The following is a 22,292-nucleotide window of genomic DNA, read 5'->3' as shown; positions in this document are numbered from 1 at the left end:
CTTCATATCAATCAAAGGACTTTGATGTGTTTTTAGATGTTCAAAATTACATTAGAAAATTGACTTTAAAGAGGCATTTTTTATTAAACAGTAATACTCCCCCCATTAGTGATACAAATGCCCTGACTCTTCCAACAGATCTCCCTTTTGTCCACGCTATGGTTAAACCTAAATCCAAATTCTACCCCACAGGGAGCAAAGGTCATCATATCAAGACTTTTAGCGACTTAGTTTTGACAGACCTCAAGGTGTTTATGAATACTAAAAGAAATCTGCAGCATAATCTCTCCTATAGAGAGAGATTGGCACTCAAAAACCTCAAAAATAATCGCGAAATCGTCATCAGATCGGCCGATAAAGGGGGTGGCATTGTTGTCCAGAACAGGGGCGACTATATTAATGAGGCTTTAAGGATACTTTCTGATCCCTTATACTATCAGACAGTAGAATGGGGGAAATATGATTCTGCTGTCATAGCCTATAAAGGTTTAATACAAAAAGCCGTCGATAATAATATTTTGAATCTTTCTGAAAAGAAATTTTTACAGATTGATAATTTCAATGTAGCATTTTTTTATCATCTGCCTAAATTGCATAAAAATCCGCTAAACCCCCCAGGACGCCCTATCATCTCAGGCATCAATTCACTCACAGCAAATTTAGCGGCATATGTGGACCAATTGCTGCAACCGTATGTGATGGACCTAGGGAGTTACCTGAGAGATTCCTCCCATCTCATAAACATAATCAAGGATATTCCTTGGAAACAATCGTATCTCTTTGTAACTGTTGATGTTTCCGCGTTATATTCAAATATTGCCCATGATTTGGGTCTTTTCAGTCTATGGCATTTTCTCACTAAAGATAGCAGGTTTCCTGCAGTCCAAAAGAAATTCCTTCTGGAGGCTATGAGCTTCATTCTACATAACAATTTCTTCACTTTCCTAGATAAACTTTACCATCAATGTCTGGGTACAGCGATGGGATCAAAAGCAGCTTGTTCATATGCAAATTTATTTATGGGACTATTCGAAAACCTCCATATACTTGATGGTAGTCATGCAAACAGTATTGTTGTCTACAAAAGATTTATAGACGATCTGTTTTTTATAAGGGATAATGAACAAAATAATATTGATTCCTTTCTTGCTTTGTTAAATGAAAATACTTGGGGTTTGAATTTTACATCAATTGTCCATGATAAGACAATTCATTTTCTAGATCTGACACTTTATCACCAGAACAGCCGTATTTTCACTAAGACTTATTTTAAACAGGTGGATACCAATAGCTACATAAATTTTAATAGCGAACACTATGATAAATGGTTGCTCAATATACCGGTAAATCAATATAAAAGGATAAGGAGAAATTGCACAACAGATGAGGATTTCTCTGATCAGGTTGCCATTTTAAAAGAGCGTTTTCTAGAGAAAGAATATCCCCGTAACTTAATCAAAAAAGCCTTCACTACCACAAGATTTTTGGAACAAAAGGATCTGCTTGTTTCTAAAAGAATTTGCCAACCCAGTAATAAAGCAGACGGCGTGAGCTCGATTGCCAATGATTTTGCCCTCAATTTTATTACGACTTACAGCAGTGACAACTTTAAGATTAAAAATTTTTTTTCAAAACACTGGGATATACTTTTAAATGACCCCATTTTAATGGGTATTTTACCCTCTCAACCGGGTTTTACTTTCAGGAGAGCTCCCACTATTAAGAATATTTTAGCCCCCAGTAGACTCAAAGATACTAGGGGTTTTAATACTACAACCCCTATAACAGGGTCGTTTAGATGCAATGCAAAAAACTGTCTCTGCTGTAAGATCATTGGCCATAATAAGACATCTTTTTGTTCGCATGTGGGTGCTGAGATTTTTCCTATTAAGGAATATATGACTTGCCAGACAGACCATGTCGTTTACCTATTGGATTGTATCTGCGGCAAGCAGTATGTGGGGAGGACTTGCCAGGCATTGCACAATAGGTTAAATTCTCATCGGCATAACGTCAAGATTGGATATATGTTGCACAGTTTATCTAGACATTGTGCCATGTTTCACAATAAGATGATGTCCTGTACGATCACCCCTATTGAACACATTCCTTAAGATATACCAAACAGATTAGAATTAAGCAAGAAAGAGACTTTTTGGATCCATAAGCTCAACACTCTAAAACCGCATGGGCTCAATGAATTGACCAACCTTTTTTATTGATCCCTACTTACCATCCTAATTTATTTGATTTTTTCAGTATTTTTATATGGAATAAATCCCCAACAAATAATTTTTAGATATATATTATATATATTTTTTCCATATTATCCAATGTGGTCTGCACAATATGAAGTATTTATACACCCGGTTTTATCCTAATGTAATAATGACATTTTTATATTTCTCTCCATTTTATTAAGATATCCCGAAAATTCCTTCCCCCTTCCCCAGCTTTTTATTATAAGGTGGGATTGTATGTGGTGTTTTTATACATATCTTTTTATATATATCCTTTCATTTGTTGGTTGTGATAATTAATTAATTTGGCTTCAGCGTGTTTCTTTTAATTCTTTTAACTTTGATGGCTTTTATTTCTTTTTATTTTTATCATATTTACTGTATGTATCTCTTTATTCAAATGCAAATACCATCAGACACTGTTTTTTTGCTCTTGGTTTGATGAATATAAAACTTCATCCTTTCATTTGATTCACTTTCTAGAAACTACCTCTTCTATTCCTTTCATATTTGATCTATTCCTTTTTTCACTCACTGCATTTTGTTCCGGCTCATTTTCTATGCCGACATGAACTCCTTTCACCCCGCTCTGACGGCTCCTTCAGGCGCGCGCATGCGCAGATAACTTTTTCCCACGCTTTGAACTCACTTCACCCCTTTCAGCACTTCTCATAACACAGTGGAGTTTTTTTCCCTATGCCCGTGTGTCCCATTTTTCTTTTACATGTTTTGGACCTCACAAACCCCCTTTTTTCCACTGCTGGATCATATCCAGATTTATTTTTTCCTGCACCTTTTTGCAGATTATGTTGTCAGCGCCCTGACACTACATTTTTATGTGTTTTTAGGCGCAAGTTTATAAATAAAGCACATTTTTCTTATATTTGTTTTTATTAAAGCAATTATTTTACAGACATATGTTTACACCCTCTCTGTTTTAACCCCTTCTAACTCTTTTTTTCTCTTTTTCCGTTTCTCCTTTTTTTCACTTTTCCAACTTTTTTCTTCACTTCCTCCTGTTTTCTTTACACGTGACGTTGAGTCACTCCCTGGCCGACGTCATTTGTGTATACGTGGAGCCTCTTTTTCAGCAATATATATGTATCCCCAAGTAGCAATTGGTATCATGCTGTTTTTTCCTTTGTCCTGATGAAGAAGGCGGACATGCCTTTGAAACGCGTTGACTTGTCCTAAATAAAGAAAATATAGCAAAGAATCCATCACATCGTCTGGCTTCATGGTTTTAGCGCAGTGTTAAACCCGACCTTCTTATCCATTCATGATTCCCTATTGTATCATCGGGGCTGCTGCTTGACCAAATTCCTGCCTTCATAGGAGTTGTGCCTGTCACAACTTCCACAGGTGAGCACCTGTTTTATCTTCTAAGCCTGCATTGTTTGCCAGATAAGACCCTATGTGCGCTTTTCTCTCCACAGTTTTTTGATTTCCATTCAGGATGAAATGTTCGCTGGCCTGAAATCCACTAAACAGACAGGGTTTCCTGTCCATGCTAATATTCTGGATCTTATCTCTGTGACCCCAGAAGCAGATTTCCCCTAGAGACTTCTGAGTTGCATTAGGAGGTCCCCAACGTGGATGTGTGCCGCCCTCATGCCAGCAGCTGAGCTGCTCAGATCCGGATCCGCAGTGTGGCTCGAGGGATTCTTCCGGACCCAGGGGTCGCGCGGCCACTTTGAATACAAGGGGACGTATTTGTACGGGACTTGCTGTAAACACTCTGTGACGCCACCCACGGTGTGTGGTGAAGTGTGGCACCACCACTGTTGTTGTGGGGCACCCAGGGGCGATGGGATGGCAGCTGGATGTTAACCCCTCTGTGGGCAGGGATGGATGCCCCGGGGCCCAGTGGATTGGCTGCTTCCTGCCGCTTATCTGCCACGTGTTGATTTATCCAGCTACTAGGTACCGTAATCACCATATTGGTTGTGACTATGTAATTATAATATCTGTGGGACGCAGTGATTGGGCTGTCTCCTGTTGCTTATTTACTATATGTTAATATAGCTACTAGGTATGGTGATTGCCACATAGTGTGGCTATGTAATTATAATATCTATGGGACAGGGCAACTCTTGGGAAGTTTTTATCTAACTCCCTGATAATCCTGTTTGCTGATTAGCTGTTCAGCCATAGTATGCTAATTATTTGAAATTAAGGACTATTTACTATGCAATTCAGGCTGTAGTATTTTTGCACTCTTGTGTGTTATTGCTATCCAGATTGTGGGTGGTTGATTATTTAAAATCAATAGACTATTCTATCAATACATGTTAATTGTACATGCTTATCTACTACATTTCAAATAAGTTATTAATCATATTAATTATTATCTATACCCCATATTGGTGGTTGCAACAATCTTCTATGTGTCCATGCAACGTTTGTCCACCACCTGGATATTGATACACACATTGTCTATATGTTTATTACAACTGTGGGTAATTTTTCCCTGAGATTGTGATACAACTGTGGCTGTTATTTCCAAATAGTTTAATTGGATTAGTGTCCCTATTGACTATATATGTACAAAAACATAATTTCTCTATTACTTGACACGTCCGATATATTTGATATTGTGTATATCCACCCATTGCTCTATTTAAATTCATTTCATAAAAAATATATCACAAAATAAATAAATTGATGGAAATTGGACTTTGTTCGCCTTTTCTTGTTTTTCTCACTTCTTGTCCCAGCGAATGTCCAAAAAAAGATTATTTTCTATCCATGAGTATCATAATTGAATATGCATTAATATGAATTCTTCACACTTTTCATTGTCGTCCTAAGGGAAGAGGGAGAATATTCTCATCCCTTCCCATCAACAACATTTTCAGCATGACAAACAGTGACTCGGCTCGTGTGAGGGGACGACTCTCAGCCTTCCTTCCCCAATGGCGGACCATCACCACCTGCCAATGGGTCCTGAAGATCGTATCAGAAGGTCTATTAATAGAGTTCATCTCCCCCCTTCAATCGGGCCTCCGAGTCACAGCCCTGTTGTCACAGGGTTCTCGGGATCTCCTGTACTCAAAGATACAGGAGTTACTACATTCCGGAGTCGTTTCCCCAGTCCCAAGTCAGGAAGGAGGGGTACGCCTTCTGCCACAGTTGGTCCTTACAAGTCGCCTACGCCTTTCCGCCTATTCCTCTTCTGGCACAAACCCTGCGGAAGACCAGCGAAGACGCAGCCACGACTATCCTGGTAGCTCCTCTGTGGCCACGGAGGAGTTGGTACAGCCTGATCCTGACTCTCAGAATCGACGGACCGGTCCTCCTGGGTCCAGACCCCAGTTTACTGTTTCAGGGTCCGATATTCCATCCAGATCTCCAGAAACTAAAGTTGGCTGCCTGGCTTCTGAGGCCCAGGCACTGAAGGCCCAAGGACTTTCTGATAGGGTCGTAGCTACTCTACAGAAGAACCGTAAACCAGTGACTAATCGTATTTACAATAAAATTTGGATGAAATTTTTCTCCTGGTGTGGTTCTCGTCCTCCTGACCGGCTCCTACCTAACATTGCTCAAATCAAATACTCGACTTCCTTCAGAATAGATTGGACTTGGGCCTTAAGGGGTACTTTGCACACTACGACATCGCAAGCCGATGCTTGCGATGCCGAGCGCGATAGTTCCCGCCCCCGCCGCGATATCTTGTGATTCCTGCCGTAGCGAACATTATTGCTACGGCAGCTTCACATGCACTCACCTGCCCTGTGACGTCGCTGTGGCCGGCGAACCGCCTCCTTACTAAGGGGGTGGGTCGTGCGGCGTCACAGCGACGTCACACGGCCAATAGAAGCGGAGGGGCGGAGATGAGCGGGACGTAAACATCCCGCCCACCTTCTTCATTCCGCATTGCAGCCAGGACACAGGTAAGGTGATGTTCCTCGCTCCTATGGCTTCACACACAGTGATATGTGCTGCCTGCTGGAACGAGGAACAATATCATACCGTCGCTGCTGCAAAATAATGGAAATGTCGGACCCTACACCGATCATACGATAACGACGCTTTTGCGCTCGTTAATCGTATGTAATAGGATTCACATACTGCGATGTCGACAGCGATGCCGGATGTGCATCACTTTCGATTTGACCCCACCGACATCGCACCTGCGATGTCGCAACGTGCAAAGTACCCCTAAGCCCAGCACCTTAAAAGTGCAGGTTTCAGCACTCAGTGCAGTCTTTGATACGAATCTGGCGGATCATCGCTGGATCCGCCGATTCATGGTGTCTGCTAGTAGGATCTGCCCAAGGCAGAGGGTCCTGACACTATTCTGGGATCTCAATGTGGTCCTTACCGGACTTTCTCAGTCGCCCTTTGAACCTCTGTCCTCCTGTGGCATCCATTCTCTCTCTCACAAGACTGCCTTTCTCATGGCTATTACCGCCGCTCGGAGAGTCGGGGAACTTCAAGCATTGTCCATCGGGGAGCCATAGCTGACAGCATTGTCTTTCAGCTGGACCCTTCCTTCCTTCCCAAGGTGGTTTCGGATTTTCATCGCTCTCAATCCATTGTCCTTCCTTCTGTCAGCATCCTAAGACTCCAGGGGAGGAAGTTTTCCATTCATTGGACGTTCACAAGATGGTGTTACACTACCTGGACCTTATGGTGCCTTCACGTCTCGATCACAACTTATTTATCCAGCCCTTTCGCCAGAATAAGGGCAAGAAGGTGGCTAAGAGCACTATCGCCAACTGGATTGTGCGAGCCATTAGAGAAACCTACCTCAACCAGCATCTGTCACCACCTACTGGGTTTACAGCACACTCCACCAGAGCTACCTCTGTCTCCCGGGCTGAACGGGCAGGGGCTTCTCCCGAGCAGATCTGCAGAGCAGCTACGTGGTCTATCCTCCATACTTTCATGAAGCATTATCGTCTGGACCTGGAGTCCAACAGGGATTTGGCTTTTGGCAGGAAAGTCCTGCAGGCTATGGTCCCCCGCTAGGTATCAATTCGTTGGTATTCCTCCTATGCTGTCGTGGAAGAGACTAGAGAAATATGAATTATTCTTACCATTAATTCGGTTTCTAGGCATCTTCAACGACAGCACGTAATTCCCTCCCTAATCCTCGATATTCCTGGATGTGTTTATACTTCTCATGTGCTATAGGTTCTTTGTAAAGCCTGCTTTACACGCTGCAATGTATCTTACAATGTGTCGGCGGGGTCACGTCGTGACGCACATCCGGCATGGTAAGGTACATTGCAGTGTGTGACAGGTGCGTGCAATTGCGATTGAACGATAAAACGTTCATCGCATACACATCATACCTTTCTCTAGAATTGCACGTCAGATTGTTCATCGTACCCGGGGTAGAGCACATCGCAGTGTGTGACACCCCGGGAACGATGAACAGATCTTACCTGCATCCTGCGGCTCCCGGCCCACAATGCGGAAGGAAGGAGGTGGGCGGGATGTTTACGTCCCGCTCAGCTCCGCCCCTCCGCTTCTATTGGCCGGCTGCCACGTGACGTCGATGTGACTCCGAACGTCTCTCCTACTCCAGGAAGTGGATGTTCGCCGCCCACATCCAGGTCGTATGGAAGGTAAGTACGTGTGACGGGGGTTAATCGTTTGTGCGGCATGTTCAACAAATTGAACGTGCCGCACATACGACGGGGGCGTTGCAAATCGCATACGATATCGTATGCGAAATTGCACCGTGTAAAGCAGGCTTAAGACACTGGCTATGGGAGGTGGGAGGGTCTTTTTAACCTCTCTTGTGCTTCCTGTCCCAATTAGGGCGTGGATAGATAACCTGCTATGCTGTCGTGGAAGGTTCCTAGAAAGCGAATTAACGGTAAGAATAATTCTTATTTCTCATTTAGTTATACGACTGTCTGTTATATGTTTTATTGTACAATTTGTCAATAATACATATAGTTTCTGGCCTGAGTTATTTTTAATGGTAAACACAAAAGGATTTTACAGTAATTAATTTTTCACAATGTAGGAATTATAATGGCTACTCGCTGTGTGGGATTTTTGATGTTTAAGTAAGTGGCATTTTTGCTTAAAACATTTTCCACATTCTGAACAGGAAAAAGGCTTCTCCTTTGAGTGAATTCTCTGGTGTAAGACAAGACTTGATCTATCTGGCCAACATTTCCCACATTCTGAACATGAATATGGCGTCTCCCCTTTATGAATTTTCTGGTGTATAACAAGTCTTGATTTATGTGCCCAACATTTCCCACATTCTGAACATGAATATGGCTTCTCCCCTGTGTGAGTTCTTTTATGTACATTAAGATTTGATTTATGTGAAAAACGTTTACCACATTCTAAACATGGATGTGGCTTCACCCCTGTATGAATTATCTCATGCCTAACAAGATTTGTTTTCCGGTTAAAATATTTACCACATTCGGAACAGGAAAACTTCTTCCCCTCAGTGTTAATTTTTTGATGTTTTACAAAAGATATTTTAGGGGAAAAATTATTTCCAGATTCTGAACATGAAATTGGCTCCTTTGCTATAAGATCAGTTTGTTTTTCAATGCCTCTTTTGTGACTTTTCTTATTCTTAGTAGTATGTAATGAGTCAGCAGATAGGACTTGTTTCAAAGGATCAAACGATTGACTTTTACTGTGAAGGTATGATGAGATATCTGGAGTAATGGCATTCACTTCAATTGTATTCTGTGTGATCTCGAGGTCATCTGATTTAAAAATTAAAGATGTGAGTTCTCCCTCTGATCTCCTGGAACAGTCATCTGCCAATATTAAAATCAATTATTATTTTGAAGAAAATATCCCTAAGATGTATATTCTTTAACATTCATAAATGTTTTAAAATTTCCATAGACATGATAAGTTTTGTTGTAAGACTGAATTATTCATCAAGACAATGACACTTCACAGTCTAATAGAAGACCTCATGGCAGGAACCAGTAGTGTGGTGTTCACGGTTTGTTCATTCTGTCTTTCAAACATTGGAATAAAAAGCCACCAAAAATGTTATGTAGACAAAAATGATACCAATAAAAAGTTCTACTCATCCCGCAAAAAACAAGCCCCCACTCAGGTGTCAAAATAGTCATAGATTAAAAAAAGTTATAGATTAAATCACCGATAGGAATAATTTCCAAAATGGAGTCACTTTATAAGGTTTTCTGCCATTCTAAAATAAAACAATAAAATAAATTCACGAGGCCACTGCTATATAACCATCTCACAAGCAGAGAGAATAAAATGTACAATCCACTAGTGACAAGTAAATAAATGTAAAAACTATTTTTAACTATTTTTGAATCATTTGCAGCGCCGCAGAGCTCTAAGCACTAAACCAATGGCATCTGCTGGTGTATGACGTCACCTGCTTGCCTTTGATTGTCCGGTTGCTTGCCATTAGTATAGTGCTTAGATCTCCGCCGAGCCGCAAATTATTCAAAGGAAGTAAAGCCCTGCCAGTGCCGGCTCCCTGCATCGGGCCGCGATCATCATGGGGTCTGCCGGCCGCAAGAGGCAGGTACGTGCTGACGATCAGGATCCACTGTGTCCTGGACGTTGCAGGTCCTGACCTGCGGGGCCGCAAGACTCCTCTGCAGGAGACCGCAGTTGCTCGTACCCACAATCCGGGCTTGAGCAGTTGTGGTGTCTCGCTTGTGTCCTGCGGAGGACACTTGCGACTCTGCAGCAAACAACTGATGTGCTGTGGCTCGGAAAGCCGCACCGCAGGTAAGTGTTTGCTGCGAAAAAACAAGCACAGTGGGCATTGGATTTCAAGAAATCCCATCCACTGTGCTTGTACTGTATATTGCAGCGTTTTGGACGCAGCTGAAGCATGCTGCTTCCAAAACACTGCTAACACTAATCGTGGGCACGTACAAGGGCACTGAGAAAACCAAGGACAGGTGAAAAGAATCTTTTTTTTTTCTTTGCGGATGTGAAGAGAGGCTTAATAGGGGACAAGGATGAGGACATTACTAAAGGATGGGCACAGTACTACAGGGCACAAGGATGGCTGACATTACCAGGGAGCACAAGGATGGGGCACTGTACTACAGGGCACAAGGATGGGGCAAAGTACTACTGGGCACAAGGATGGGGCAAAGTACTACTGGGCACAAGGATGGGGCAAAGTACTACAAGGCACAAGGATGGGGCACAGTAATACAGGGCACAAGGATGGGGCACGGTACTACAGGGCACAAGGATGGGGCACGGTACTACAGGGCACAAGGATGGGGCACGGTACTACAGGGCACAAGGATGGGGCACGGTACTACAGGGCACAAGGATGGGGCACGGTACTACAGGGCACAAGGATGGGGCACGGTACTACAGGGCACAAGGATGGGGCACGGTACTACAGGGCACAAGGATGGGGCACGGTACTACAGGGCACAAGGATGGGGCACGGTACTACAGGGCACAAGGATGGGGCACTGTACTACAGGGCACAAGAATGGGGCACGGTACTACAGGGCACAAGGAAAAGGTACAGTAGTACAGGGCACAAGGATGGGGCACAGTACTACTGGGTACAAGGATGGGGCACAGTACTTCAAGGCACAAGGATGCGCACATTATTACATGGCACAAGGATGGGGGACATTGCTACAGGGCATAAGGATGGGCATAGTACTACAGGGCACAAGAATGGGGGATATTACTACAGGGCACAAGGATGGGGAATATTACTACAAGGGACGAGGATGGGGAACATTACTACAAGGCACAAGGATGGGGGACATTACTACAAGATGTTGGCCAAGATTACTATATGATGCTAATTGTAAAACAATACTACCTTCAATAAGGGGATAAAATGTAAACAAAATTCAAAAGAAAAAAGCATGACTTTTTTTGCCATTAAAAATGCTTTTTTATTTATAGACTTAAAGAAAAAGTGCACATTTGTAATATTAAACAAGCAAAAAATGTTCAAGAAAATGATCCAGAGATGTATAGAGGAAACAAAAATGGTATCACTAAAAATGTCACTTTGTCCTGTTAAGAATGCAGCCCCTGCAATTTTTTTTTCTATGTGCGGCCCTTATACCCAGCAGAGTTTGAGACCCCGCCCATATACGGAGTTCCAGCCCTTGTACACGTTCAAAAAAGCCCAACTGAGTTATCAATAGCAAATATCAGAACAGGATTTGATGGCACCTTCAAATCCAACCCTGTGGAATGAGCAAACTGTTCACTGATCATGTTTGCACGAGAAACGCTATCAAGAAAAAACTTTATTAGTGATTTCTTGGCCACCAACCTTAACCCTTGCGGGTATTAAACATTGAGAAACAATTGTGTAGGAAATATGTAGACCCAGGTTGGGATCCCCCAAACAACCTGGGTCGAGGAATTTGGGCACAGAGGAACAGGCACTGATAAAGTTTCCCTTTTTGCCACAGGAAAAATTAAGACTCGGCCCCTTTTGAGTGGAGGTCTTCCCTCTAGGACATTGTTCCCCAACTCCAGTCCTGAAGGTCCACCAACCGTGCATGTTTTTAGGATGTTCAATGCACAGATCTCAGAATCATCAACTGTGCAAATTAAAGGGAATCTGTCAGCATGTTTTTGCAACATCATCTGAGAGCAGCATAATGTAGACAAATATATCCTGAATCCAATGACATATCACTTGTGATTACTGGGTACAGTTGTTTTGACACAATCCAAGATTTTAGATTTTGCATGTAGCAGAGCCCATAAAGCTACACACCAGGCTTTGACTTTACTTTTCCATAGATAGAAGCTGCTAATCACAGAAGGGGGTGGAGACAGGACTCTTCAGACCCACTAATGATAAAGCTAAGAAGCTTAAACTAACATTGCATATAAAAAACAGACTTTGTGATAAGAGACTGGCTCTAATCTGTATGTTAACCCTAGCAGCATGCTGTCTTCAGATTACATAGCTGAATCCTGCTGACAGAGTCGCTGTAAATTATCACCTGTGCAATATTAAGGAGATCCTGAAAACATGCACTGTCCATAGGCATAGAGTTGGAGAGGGGTCACATACATAACCCAATGCCTCCTTTTCCCCCTCAAACAAACCCTCGAAAAACTGGCCTTTTAACAGTGTCATTCCACAGTGGGGCCATGGACCAGTGCCAGAATTCAGCTCAGTAATCCTTTGCAGCCAGATCTCCATGTTGCAGTGAACGGATCTTAAACTCTGCTAAAGATGTTTTATCCGGATCATCAAAGATGAGCCTGAGTGATGAGAAAAACCCATCCACCATAAAAAAAATTAAAAGATGAATTGGAAGATAAGTAAAGGCCCTTACTCAAAACAGAGACATTAATTTCCACCTGCTGTTCCGCAGCACCAGAGGAGTGGGGACAAAAACAGAAGTATAACTTACATGCTTCTTTGAATGTAGCAAACAGGCTGCGCTCCCCCGAAAATCTTTCCAGGAGAGGAAGTTTGGGTTCTGATGATCCAGAGACTAGAGCTGATTGCTACCGTGTGGCAGAGTGAACTTGTTGCTGTACCGCCCTTTTTAATTCAGCCATCTGAAGAAATAAGGCTTGCAATTGTCTCGCTAGTGCAGCAATCGGATCCATGCTGGAATATAGTGGAAGTAGGGCCATCTATAATTTCATGATGTGACTATAGGTTGTCGAGGGACAAGGGGCTCATATGTCGTCCCTCATGCTAGATGACCGTAGACTATCCCTCACCTCTGGTTTACCCCTAATGGTGGAGACACCATAGTCCCATGCCTTACTATTCTACAGTCACAATGAGATTTTTGCAGGCATCACCAACTGTCATGGTGACGTTAGAATCTGTAGAAACTAAAGATTCTTGGATTTCGCTTGCTAACTCCTCTAATATCTGTGATCAGCACAGGGCGTCGACCCACAGACACAGGCAGGCTAGAAGAGTTAATTTCTCCTGCACTGCTTGTTAATTTCCTTTGATCACATGCTGTGGGGGAGCCAGTCATATTCGCTCCCCTGCTATATATGCTGGCTGAACTATTCCATTAATGCCAGCTATAGCTTCACTATACTGATCTGGTGAAGTGGTGTGATTCAAATTTCCTGGTGGTTGTTGTGTATTAGTGTTGTGAGTGTTGTTGTGTTAACCCTTGTTGTCCGTTTGTTGCTGCCCTCCTGGTCTTACTTTTCTCTGTAGTCTCTTACTGTTCATTCCTGTGAATTTGCAGTGTGTCTGAGTTTTGGTTTTCCCATCTGTCTTAATCTGTGTTTCCATGACACTCCTTCCCCTTCATTCCCTGGGCAATGGGGGAATAACAGATTAAACCTGGTCAGGAGAATAGTAAGGCACAGGTTTCCAGCATCTCCACTTTCAGGTTAATACAGAGGTCAGAGATACCCTTGGGTTCCTTAGCGTGAGGTTCAGCATAGGAGCCAACTCCCCTCCCCAAGGGAAGAAGGGGGAGCAGTGTCATGGAAACACAGATGAGACAGACAGGATTAACAGAAACTCAGTGACACTGCACACTCACAAAAACAAACAGTAAAAAACTAAAGGAAAAAGCAAGAGAAGTAATGAGTAACAAAAGTACAAGGGTTAACACCACAGCTGCATATAATTTTACAACCACAAGTACGCCAGGATAAATCCACCTCTCCAGGACAGGTATATTCAAGCTATAGCTCGTACCATAGGAACAGTGCTGCCAGCATATATAGGAGGACAGCAAACTTGACTGGCTCTCACATAGCATGTGACTAAGAAGACTAACAAGCAGTCCGGCAAAGATTAACTCTTGTTAGCCTGCCCATGAACCACAGGTCTGTGATTTAACGCCTCAGTCAACCTGCACTTATCACAGACATCAGGGAAGTTAGCAGGCAGAGTGCAGGATTCTGAAGTTTCCCCAGATCTTGACACTGCCAGGACAGTCAGTGATGCTTGCAAAAACCTCTTTGTGACAGGCACATGGAGACACTTTGGACTCAGTTTGGCTTCTGTTCCGGTGGCATCCATATTTTTTAGGCATCCACACCTGTGTGCTAAAAAGACACCTCAAAATGATGGGAATTTTTTATTTATACACAGTTTTCCAAGCAGTATTAGTGAGAAGACAGCTTTATCCTTCAGGTCACTACAATTAGAGCGATACCAGATGTAAAAAAAGAAAAATAAATAAATAAAGTTATGTTTTTGCTGCTATCGCACATCAAAAATTTTTTATTTTTTTAAATATAAAAAAGGTTTTTCTTTGCCATACTTTGAGGGCTAGATATCTTTTTTACTTTTTGGTGAACAGATCTGTATGACAACTAATTTTCTTGTGGGATAAGTTGAAGATTTTTTTTTTGGTACAATTTTGGGGCACAATAGATTTTTTAATTGCTTTTTATTCTGATTTTTCAGATGCAGAATGAACAAGAATCATCAATTCAATTTTTTTTTATATAATCCAACTTATTCTTCAGGTCAGTACATTTATAGCCATACCAGATTTAACAATAGAAACAATATTTACTTAATCCCACTGTGGGATATGAATATATATCATGGTGTTTGCTGGTCTCATACACTGCGGTACTGGTTTACTCAAGTGCATGAGACCTGTTAGTTGTCACCGACTCAGCCTATCAGACTCTTCTTGTAGCAGGATCTAAAGACAACTGTATCCCGTGGTCATCAGATGACCTCAAGGTGAGAGAAGCTATAGGCATAGGGCCGCTAACAGGTTTGCACTATTGTCGCACATGGCCCTCCCCAAGGTCAACCATCCTTGCTTATGCAGTCTTCTACTAGGCATTGCTCCCACTAGCCAGTTTCCTACTCCACACTGATGAGGGGCAAATACCCCGAAACAACTGTATGTGGATGGATACCATGCTTGGCATAGGTGGTCTCCTTGACTGGAGACTGCCCTTCCCGTGGTTGTTCCTTCCCGGTGAAAGACCTGGCTAGTTACCTGCCAGCGTTGAGAAACATGTGATGGTGTCTCTGCAGGCTTTCTTGTTTTCAATATTTCCCAGGGAATTTTGCTCTAGAATCACTGCGTTGAGAAACATGTGATGGTGTCTCCGCGGTGTTGGATCTTGATCTCCCTAAGGTCAACCATCCTTGCTTATACTGACTGAGAAGAATCTGTGACTTCTCTGCATTTAGTGGTTACTACTTACCTTGGTAGTCATATGTAGGAATCTCCTCTTTAAACCACTCATCCTCCCTCACATATGTCTCTGTAGTATTAATATGGGTCAGATCTTCACCCTGAAACAAATATTGTAAAAGTCACAGACAGATGGAGAAGTCACATCTATGATCAGCTCTAATCCTGCCATCTCCACCGCTCTCATTACACAAGTATAAAACATATAATACTGGTGGATAAAACAAGACTGAGCACAAGACCTTCACAGCCATCTACACATCATAGGGGGATTTCATGACACCTTCTCTCCATCTACCTGATGGTCCTGAGGAACATCGGGATCTTCTTGTTTACAGTCCTGTGGGAGAAAAGGACGGGGACATCTCTCTGGTGTTGTCCTCTTACTGGATAGAACTGGAGGAGACACATACAGGGACTGAATTCATTCCTTACATACAGATAATTATAGGCCGTGTGTATTTAGTCCTCTCTATTACCTGGTGATGTGAGGGGCTGGGGAACCTCCATCATGACGTCCTGGTAAAGATCTTTGTGTCCTTCTAAATACTCCCACTCCTCCATGGAGAAATAGACGGTGACGTCCTGACACCTTATAGGAACCTGACACATACAATGATACCGTCACCCCCCGATCCCTTCATAGCGTCACTGTATAATATCCCAGCATTCCCAGCAGTGTCACCTCTCCAGTCAGCAGCTCAATCATCTTGTAGGCGAGTTCTAGGATCTTCTGGTCATTGATGTCCTCATGTATCGGGGGGTGAGGTGGAGGCCCAGTGATTGGGCTCAGGGGTCTTCCCCATCGCTCAGACACAGGGGCCTGACAGCGCTCACTAGAGGTCTTCTTCACTACTGTGTAATCCTGGTTATGGAGAGACACAGTAATAAATCTCACTACAGACATTTCCAGAGTCCTCACCTCTCCAGTTCTGTCCATCTGTTATTCCCATAGATAAGGATGATGTAATGTGACGTCATCAGAATCTCTCACCTCTCCAGTAAGCCGGAAGAGGATCTCTAGGGTGAGGTGTAATATCCCCTCCGCCATCTTGTCTTTGTCCATTTCCATCATACACGTGGCAATCAGGAGAATTCTCTCTTATATAGATCTCTACTGAGTGGATCCCATATTGAAGGGAGCTGGAAAAAAAAAATTGGAGATGAAAATGTGACCAGTCTCATAAATCAGTTGCATCTTATAGGGGGGGGGGGGCGCAGTTGAGGAGCAGGATTACAGGAAGCAGGGGCTGTGGTGGAGTAGGACAATGCTGTGAGGCAGATGTCATCCAGAAAATGTCGGAAGTGCAGGCTTTAAAGGAATGGCGCCCGGAGTTGACGTGTGCACAGATTGAGCTCTCAGCTCAATAAGGAGCTGAGATCTCATCTGCACACGTCACCTCCAGGCGTCATTTCCATTAAGTCCACTTGGAGATCAATGGGCCAGAGGAGGCGCGTGCGCAGATGTGTTCTCAGCTACCATTGAGCCAAAAGCTCAATCTGCACAAGTGCAGACTGCAGGGCGTCATTTCTTTGAAGCCCGCACAGCCAACATTTTCTGGATGGTCCTTGCCTCACACCCATCTGCACCATCGCCCTACTCCATCACCACCCCAGTAAGCTGCAACTGGATTATAAGGCGCACCCCCTATTTTCCTCAAAAAATTTTGGAAGGAAAAGTGCATTTTATAATCCAAAAAATATGGTATATGTATAATCTTTGTCTCACATGGACTGGAACATAAATTGAATTGCTCATAAGATATGTCCCTCCATGCTCCCAATCACTGGCTACGTACGCCACTGCTTCAGCTAATGAATGGCTATTCATAGGGACTGACCAGGGAATACAGAAAAAAAAAATCATTTCACTAGTTTATAGTATCTCAACAAATACCACAATCATTTTTTGCTTTTGATAGGCATTTCACAAATGATTATGTTAGGGGTAAGAATGAAGTAACCTGAAATACTTCGTTCAGCCATTTTACAGATCTAGATACGTAGAATAGTTGATGTAGCCTAACATACATATTAAAAAAAAAAAAGCTTTTGTTTTCTAGTAACACATATATACAGTGTGTGTGTGTATATATATATATATATATATATATATATATATATATATATATATATATATATATATATATATATGTATATATATAATTTTTTCAGTGATTTTCTTTAATACAATATGTTAGCACATGTAATTCAAAGATGGCACCTGTAATCCTGGACAACGCCTAAGGTGATCAGGACCTGAAGACCACCCAAAATTTGGAACAACCAACCCAGTAGAGACGGTGCAAGTTGCTGCACGCACCGAGCCTAGACTGCGATATTTGATTGGACTATATTTTGCCTACACCCTTTTCTTATCTAGAGCTATAAAAGTTTTGTGAACAATAGACTGAGCGGAATCTTGCTGGCGTCCGTCATGATAGGAAGCTATTAACCGACCGCAGTCTGTTATTTCTTCCCGTGTGCACACATGACTTTCCAGATAATCTGAAAAGTGCCAGTCAGACCTTAAGAGACCCTTTGTGTCTCACCTCAACAATTACATTGTCCCCTGACTCCCCCTGTACACCCCAAAAATACCATTTGATTTAGTCCTGAGCTGTATTTAAATGAGGCTGGTTCGGTCAGATGGGGATACTCCTCGTGGGGTCTGTTCCTCCTCTCTCAGCATAAAAACCATCCTCTGGCTCTTATTGATGTGGATGACACGTCCTCCCTTATCCCCATAGCTGAACAAAGGTCCAACAATTCTGGCCCTCACAATAAAGTTCAAGATAGAAATAAAGAAATCACAACAAAGAACTTTATTGTGAGGGCCAGTATTGTTGGACGTTTGCGAAGGGGCTGCAGACCCATTACGAAGGCACCACCTGTTGGGAGAGCCCCCTGGATTTTATAACATTGATGCATAGATGAACAAAGTCTCGCGCCTGCGCAGTATCATCACCGGCCGCTCAGGCGCACTTTGCTCTGCCCTATTGTGGGCATGCGCATGAATATTACCATTGTAATAATTTATGAGGAATGATTCAATCTCACACTTTAATCCAGGGGTGGGCAATTCATTTTCCCAGGGGACCGCATGAGAAACTGTCACTGCTGTTGGAGGGGGGGAACCAAATCAGCAAAACGTAAAGTTGTGGTCAGAAAACAAAAGGTGAATTTGCTCTTAAACTCTATTTATTATAATAATCTAATCAATTACAATTTTCAATTAATACTTCAATTAAAAATTTCTTTAATGTTCCCTCTCTATTCTGATATCCGGTTTATTTTTTCTACACAAGGGGCCGAGGGCAGACGGGTTTCCTCCCTTCCTGCCTTAGTTGGGTCATCTGTATAGGAAAAGGAACAAAAACCTCATGATTCATAGAAATCAGCAAGAGGAAAACCCCAAGAAAGTGTCAGAGCTGAAGGGGTTAATGCCCCCTGCCCCAGTAATGGGGAATCTCCACATACCTCCACCTGCAGAGCCGCACACTAGATATATGGCTGCTCTGTGCTTCCAGGACCTGTGATGATGTCACATGGAGGGGAGGAGTCAGGGGTCACATGATCAGCTCCTCAGTGTATGCAGGACTCTGCTGTGCTGGGTGTCATGGGGCTGGATGAGGGGAAGTTTATGTGTGGGGTCAGGAGGGGTTTATAGTGTGGATGGAGCGGAGCCGTGTGTGTACGAGGTGTACGGAGCGGAGCCGCGTGTGTACGAGGTGTACGGAGCGGAGCCGAGTGTGTACGAGGTGTACGGAGCGGAGCCGTGTGTGTACGAGGTGTACGGAGCGGAGCCGAGTGTGTACGAGGTGTACGGAGCGGAGCCGTGTGTGTACGAGGTGTACGGAGCGGAGCCGTGTGTGTACGAGGTGTACGGAGCGGAGCCGAGTGTGTACGAGGTGTACGGAGCGGAGCCGAGTGTGTACGAGGTGTACGGAGCGGAGCCGTGTGTGTACGAGGTGTACGGAGCGGAGCCGAGTGTGTACGAGGTGTACGGAGCGGAGCCGAGTGTGTACGAGGTGTACGGAGCGGAGCCGTGTGTGTACGAGGTGTACGGAGCGGAGCCGAGTGTGTACGAGGTGTACGGAGCGGAGCCGTGTGTGTACGAGGTGTACGGAGCGGAGCCGTGTGTGTACGAGGTGTACGGAGCGGAGCCGTGTGTGTACGAGGTGTACGGAGCAGAGCCGAGTGTGTACGAGGTGTACGGAGCGGAGCCGCGTGTGTACGAGGTGTACGGAGCGGAGCCGAGTGTGTACGAGGTGTACGGAGCGGAGCCGTGTGTGTACGAGGTGTACGGAGCGGAGCCGAGTGTGTACGAGGTGTACGGAGCGGAGCCGTGTGTGTACGAGGTGTACGGAGCGGAGCAGTGTGTGTACGAGGTGTACGGAGCGGAGCCGAGTGTGTACGAGGTGTACGGAGCGGAGCCGAGTGTGTACGAGGTGTACGGAGCGGAGCCGTGTGTGTACGAGGTGTACGGAGCGGAGCCGAGTGTGTACGAGGTGTACGGAGCGGAGCCGTGTGTGTACGAGGTGTACGGAGCGGAGCCGTGTGTGTACGAGGTGTACGGAGCGGAGCCGTGTGTGTACGAGGTGTACGGAGCAGAGCCGAGTGTGTACGAGGTGTACGGAGCGGAGCCGCGTGTGTACGAGGTGTACGGAGCGGAGCCGAGTGTGTACGAGGTGTACGGAGCGGAGCCGAGTGTGTACGAGGTGTACGGAGCGGAGCCGTGTGTGTACGAGGTGTACGGAGCGGAGCCGTGTGTGTACGAGGTGTACGGAGCGGAGCCGTGTGTGTACGAGGTGTACGGAGCGGAGGCGTGTGTGTACGAGGTGTACGGAGCGGAGGCGTGTGTGTACGAGGTGTACGGAGCGGAGGCGTGTGTGTACGAGGTGTACGGAGCGGAGCCGTGTGTGTACGAGGTGTACGGAGCGGAGCCGTGTGTGTACGAGGTGTACGGAGCGGAGCCGTGTGTGTACGAGGTGTACGGAGCGGAGCCGTGTGTGTACGAGGTGTACGGAGCAGAGCCGAGTGTGTACGAGGTGTACGGAGCGGAGCCGCGTGTGTACGAGGTGTACGGAGCGGAGCCGAGTGTGTACGAGGTGTACGGAGCGGAGCCGTGTGTGTACGAGGTGTACGGAGCGGAGCCGAGTGTGTACGAGGTGTACGGAGCGGAGCCGTGTGTGTACGAGGTGTACGGAGCGGAGCAGTGTGTGTACGAGGTGTACGGAGCGGAGCCGAGTGTGTACGAGGTGTACGGAGCGGAGCCGAGTGTGTACGAGGTGTACGGAGCGGAGCCGTGTGTGTACGAGGTGTACGGAGCGGAGCCGAGTGTGTACGAGGTGTACGGAGCGGAGCCGTGTGTGTACGAGGTGTACGGAGCGGAGCCGTGTGTGTACGAGGTGTACGGAGCGGAGCCGTGTGTGTACGAGGTGTACGGAGCAGAGCCGAGTGTGTACGAGGTGTACGGAGCGGAGCCGCGTGTGTACGAGGTGTACGGAGCGGAGCCGAGTGTGTACGAGGTGTACGGAGCGGAGCCGAGTGTGTACGAGGTGTACGGAGCGGAGCCGTGTGTGTACGAGGTGTACGGAGCGGAGCCGTGTGTGTACGAGGTGTACGGAGCGGAGCCGTGTGTGTACGAGGTGTACGGAGCGGAGCCGTGTGTGTACGAGGTGTACGGAGCGGAGGCGTGTGTGTACGAGGTGTACGGAGCGGAGGCGTGTGTGTACGAGGTGTACGGAGCGGAGCCGTGTGTGTACGAGGTGTACGGAGCGGAGCCGTGTGTGTACGAGGTGTACGGAGCGGAGCCGTGTGTGTACGAGGTGTACGGAGCGGAGCCGTGTGTGTACGAGGTGTACGGAGCGGAGGCGCGTGTGTACGAGGTGTACGGAGCGGAGGCGCGTGTGTACGAGGTGTACGGAGCGGAGGCGCGTGTGTACGAGGTGTACGGAGCGGAGGCGCGTGTGTACGAGGTGTACGGAGCGGAGCAGTGTGTGTACGATGTGTATGGAGCGGACCAGTGTGTGTACGACTCAAGGGGGCGAAATACAAATGTACAAGGTGGCCATAAAATAACCTGAGGCGTTTGGAGCCGTGTGCAGACTGATCCAGTGGACAGAATTGGCTGAACATTGGTATGTATGCTTTACAAGGCATGGGGAAATGGAAGACATCTTAAAAAATATTTTATACCAAAACTCCCCACCAGGTGAAACATTGGTGCCGTACAGTGAGCGTGCCTTGCAAATCAGTCTGTAAGATGCCTGTCTCTTTGCCGGATCGTGCGCGGTTAGTGCGGTTGTTTTAGGAGAATGCCAGGAAAGCTACAGCTGCACTGAGAGCCTTTCATTGTTTGACCTTCACACACGTAGCGGTCCAATGGCTGTCAATTCGCTGAGACAGATGACACGTTTTGAGGCAACCGGGTTACTGAGTGCCATCATCAACAACTTCTTCCTTGTGACAATGATACTTGCGTGACATCTGCATTCATGTTTCTGGGGAGAGTGGAATTGGCCATGGAAGCGTATTTTTACCTGAATGGATTGGTGAACACACAAAACCGTCGCATATGGGCTACCGAAAGTCAGCATGCGGTCAAGGGGGTTCCACTGCATTCGCCAAAGGTAACCGTTTGGTGTGGCTTCACCTCATCATTCATCCTCGGATCGTTCTTTTACGAAGAAATGAGGCCAACTGGAGTTGCTACCTGTTCCGTGACAGAAGCGAGATACCAGACAATGCTGGAAACAGTGGTCGTTCCACAACTCCACCAGCGGCGGTGTCTTCAGACGACCACCATCATGCATGATGGAGACCTCCTCACATCCCAAATCGTGTGAAGAACGTTCTGCATGCATATTTTCCCAATGACAGGATTTTGAGCCGCTCCTTCCCTAACGCATGGCCACCATGTTCGCACGATCTCAATCCTTGTGATGTCTGGTTG

General features: G+C 45.2%; 1 protein-coding gene across 1 annotated transcript in view; it reads right to left on the bottom strand.

The window, feature by feature from the left end:
- The window catches only part of LOC142312945 (uncharacterized), a 156,945-nt gene that overhangs the window by 97,526 nt on the left and 37,127 nt on the right, over window positions 1-22,292 (bottom strand). Inside the window, exon 7 of the mRNA XM_075351934.1 lies at window positions 8,217-8,652. Coding sequence (XP_075208049.1) covers window positions 8,217-8,652 — 436 coding nt within the window. The remainder of the gene's footprint in view (window positions 1-8,216; window positions 8,653-22,292) is intronic.

The sequence above is a fragment of the Anomaloglossus baeobatrachus genome, chromosome 5 (genome assembly GCF_048569485.1).
Source record: "Anomaloglossus baeobatrachus isolate aAnoBae1 chromosome 5, aAnoBae1.hap1, whole genome shotgun sequence".
Lineage (NCBI taxonomy): Eukaryota > Metazoa > Chordata > Amphibia > Anura > Aromobatidae > Anomaloglossus > Anomaloglossus baeobatrachus.
Note: the sequence above shows the minus strand (reverse complement) of the source record. Positions and strands in the feature narration are given on the sequence as shown.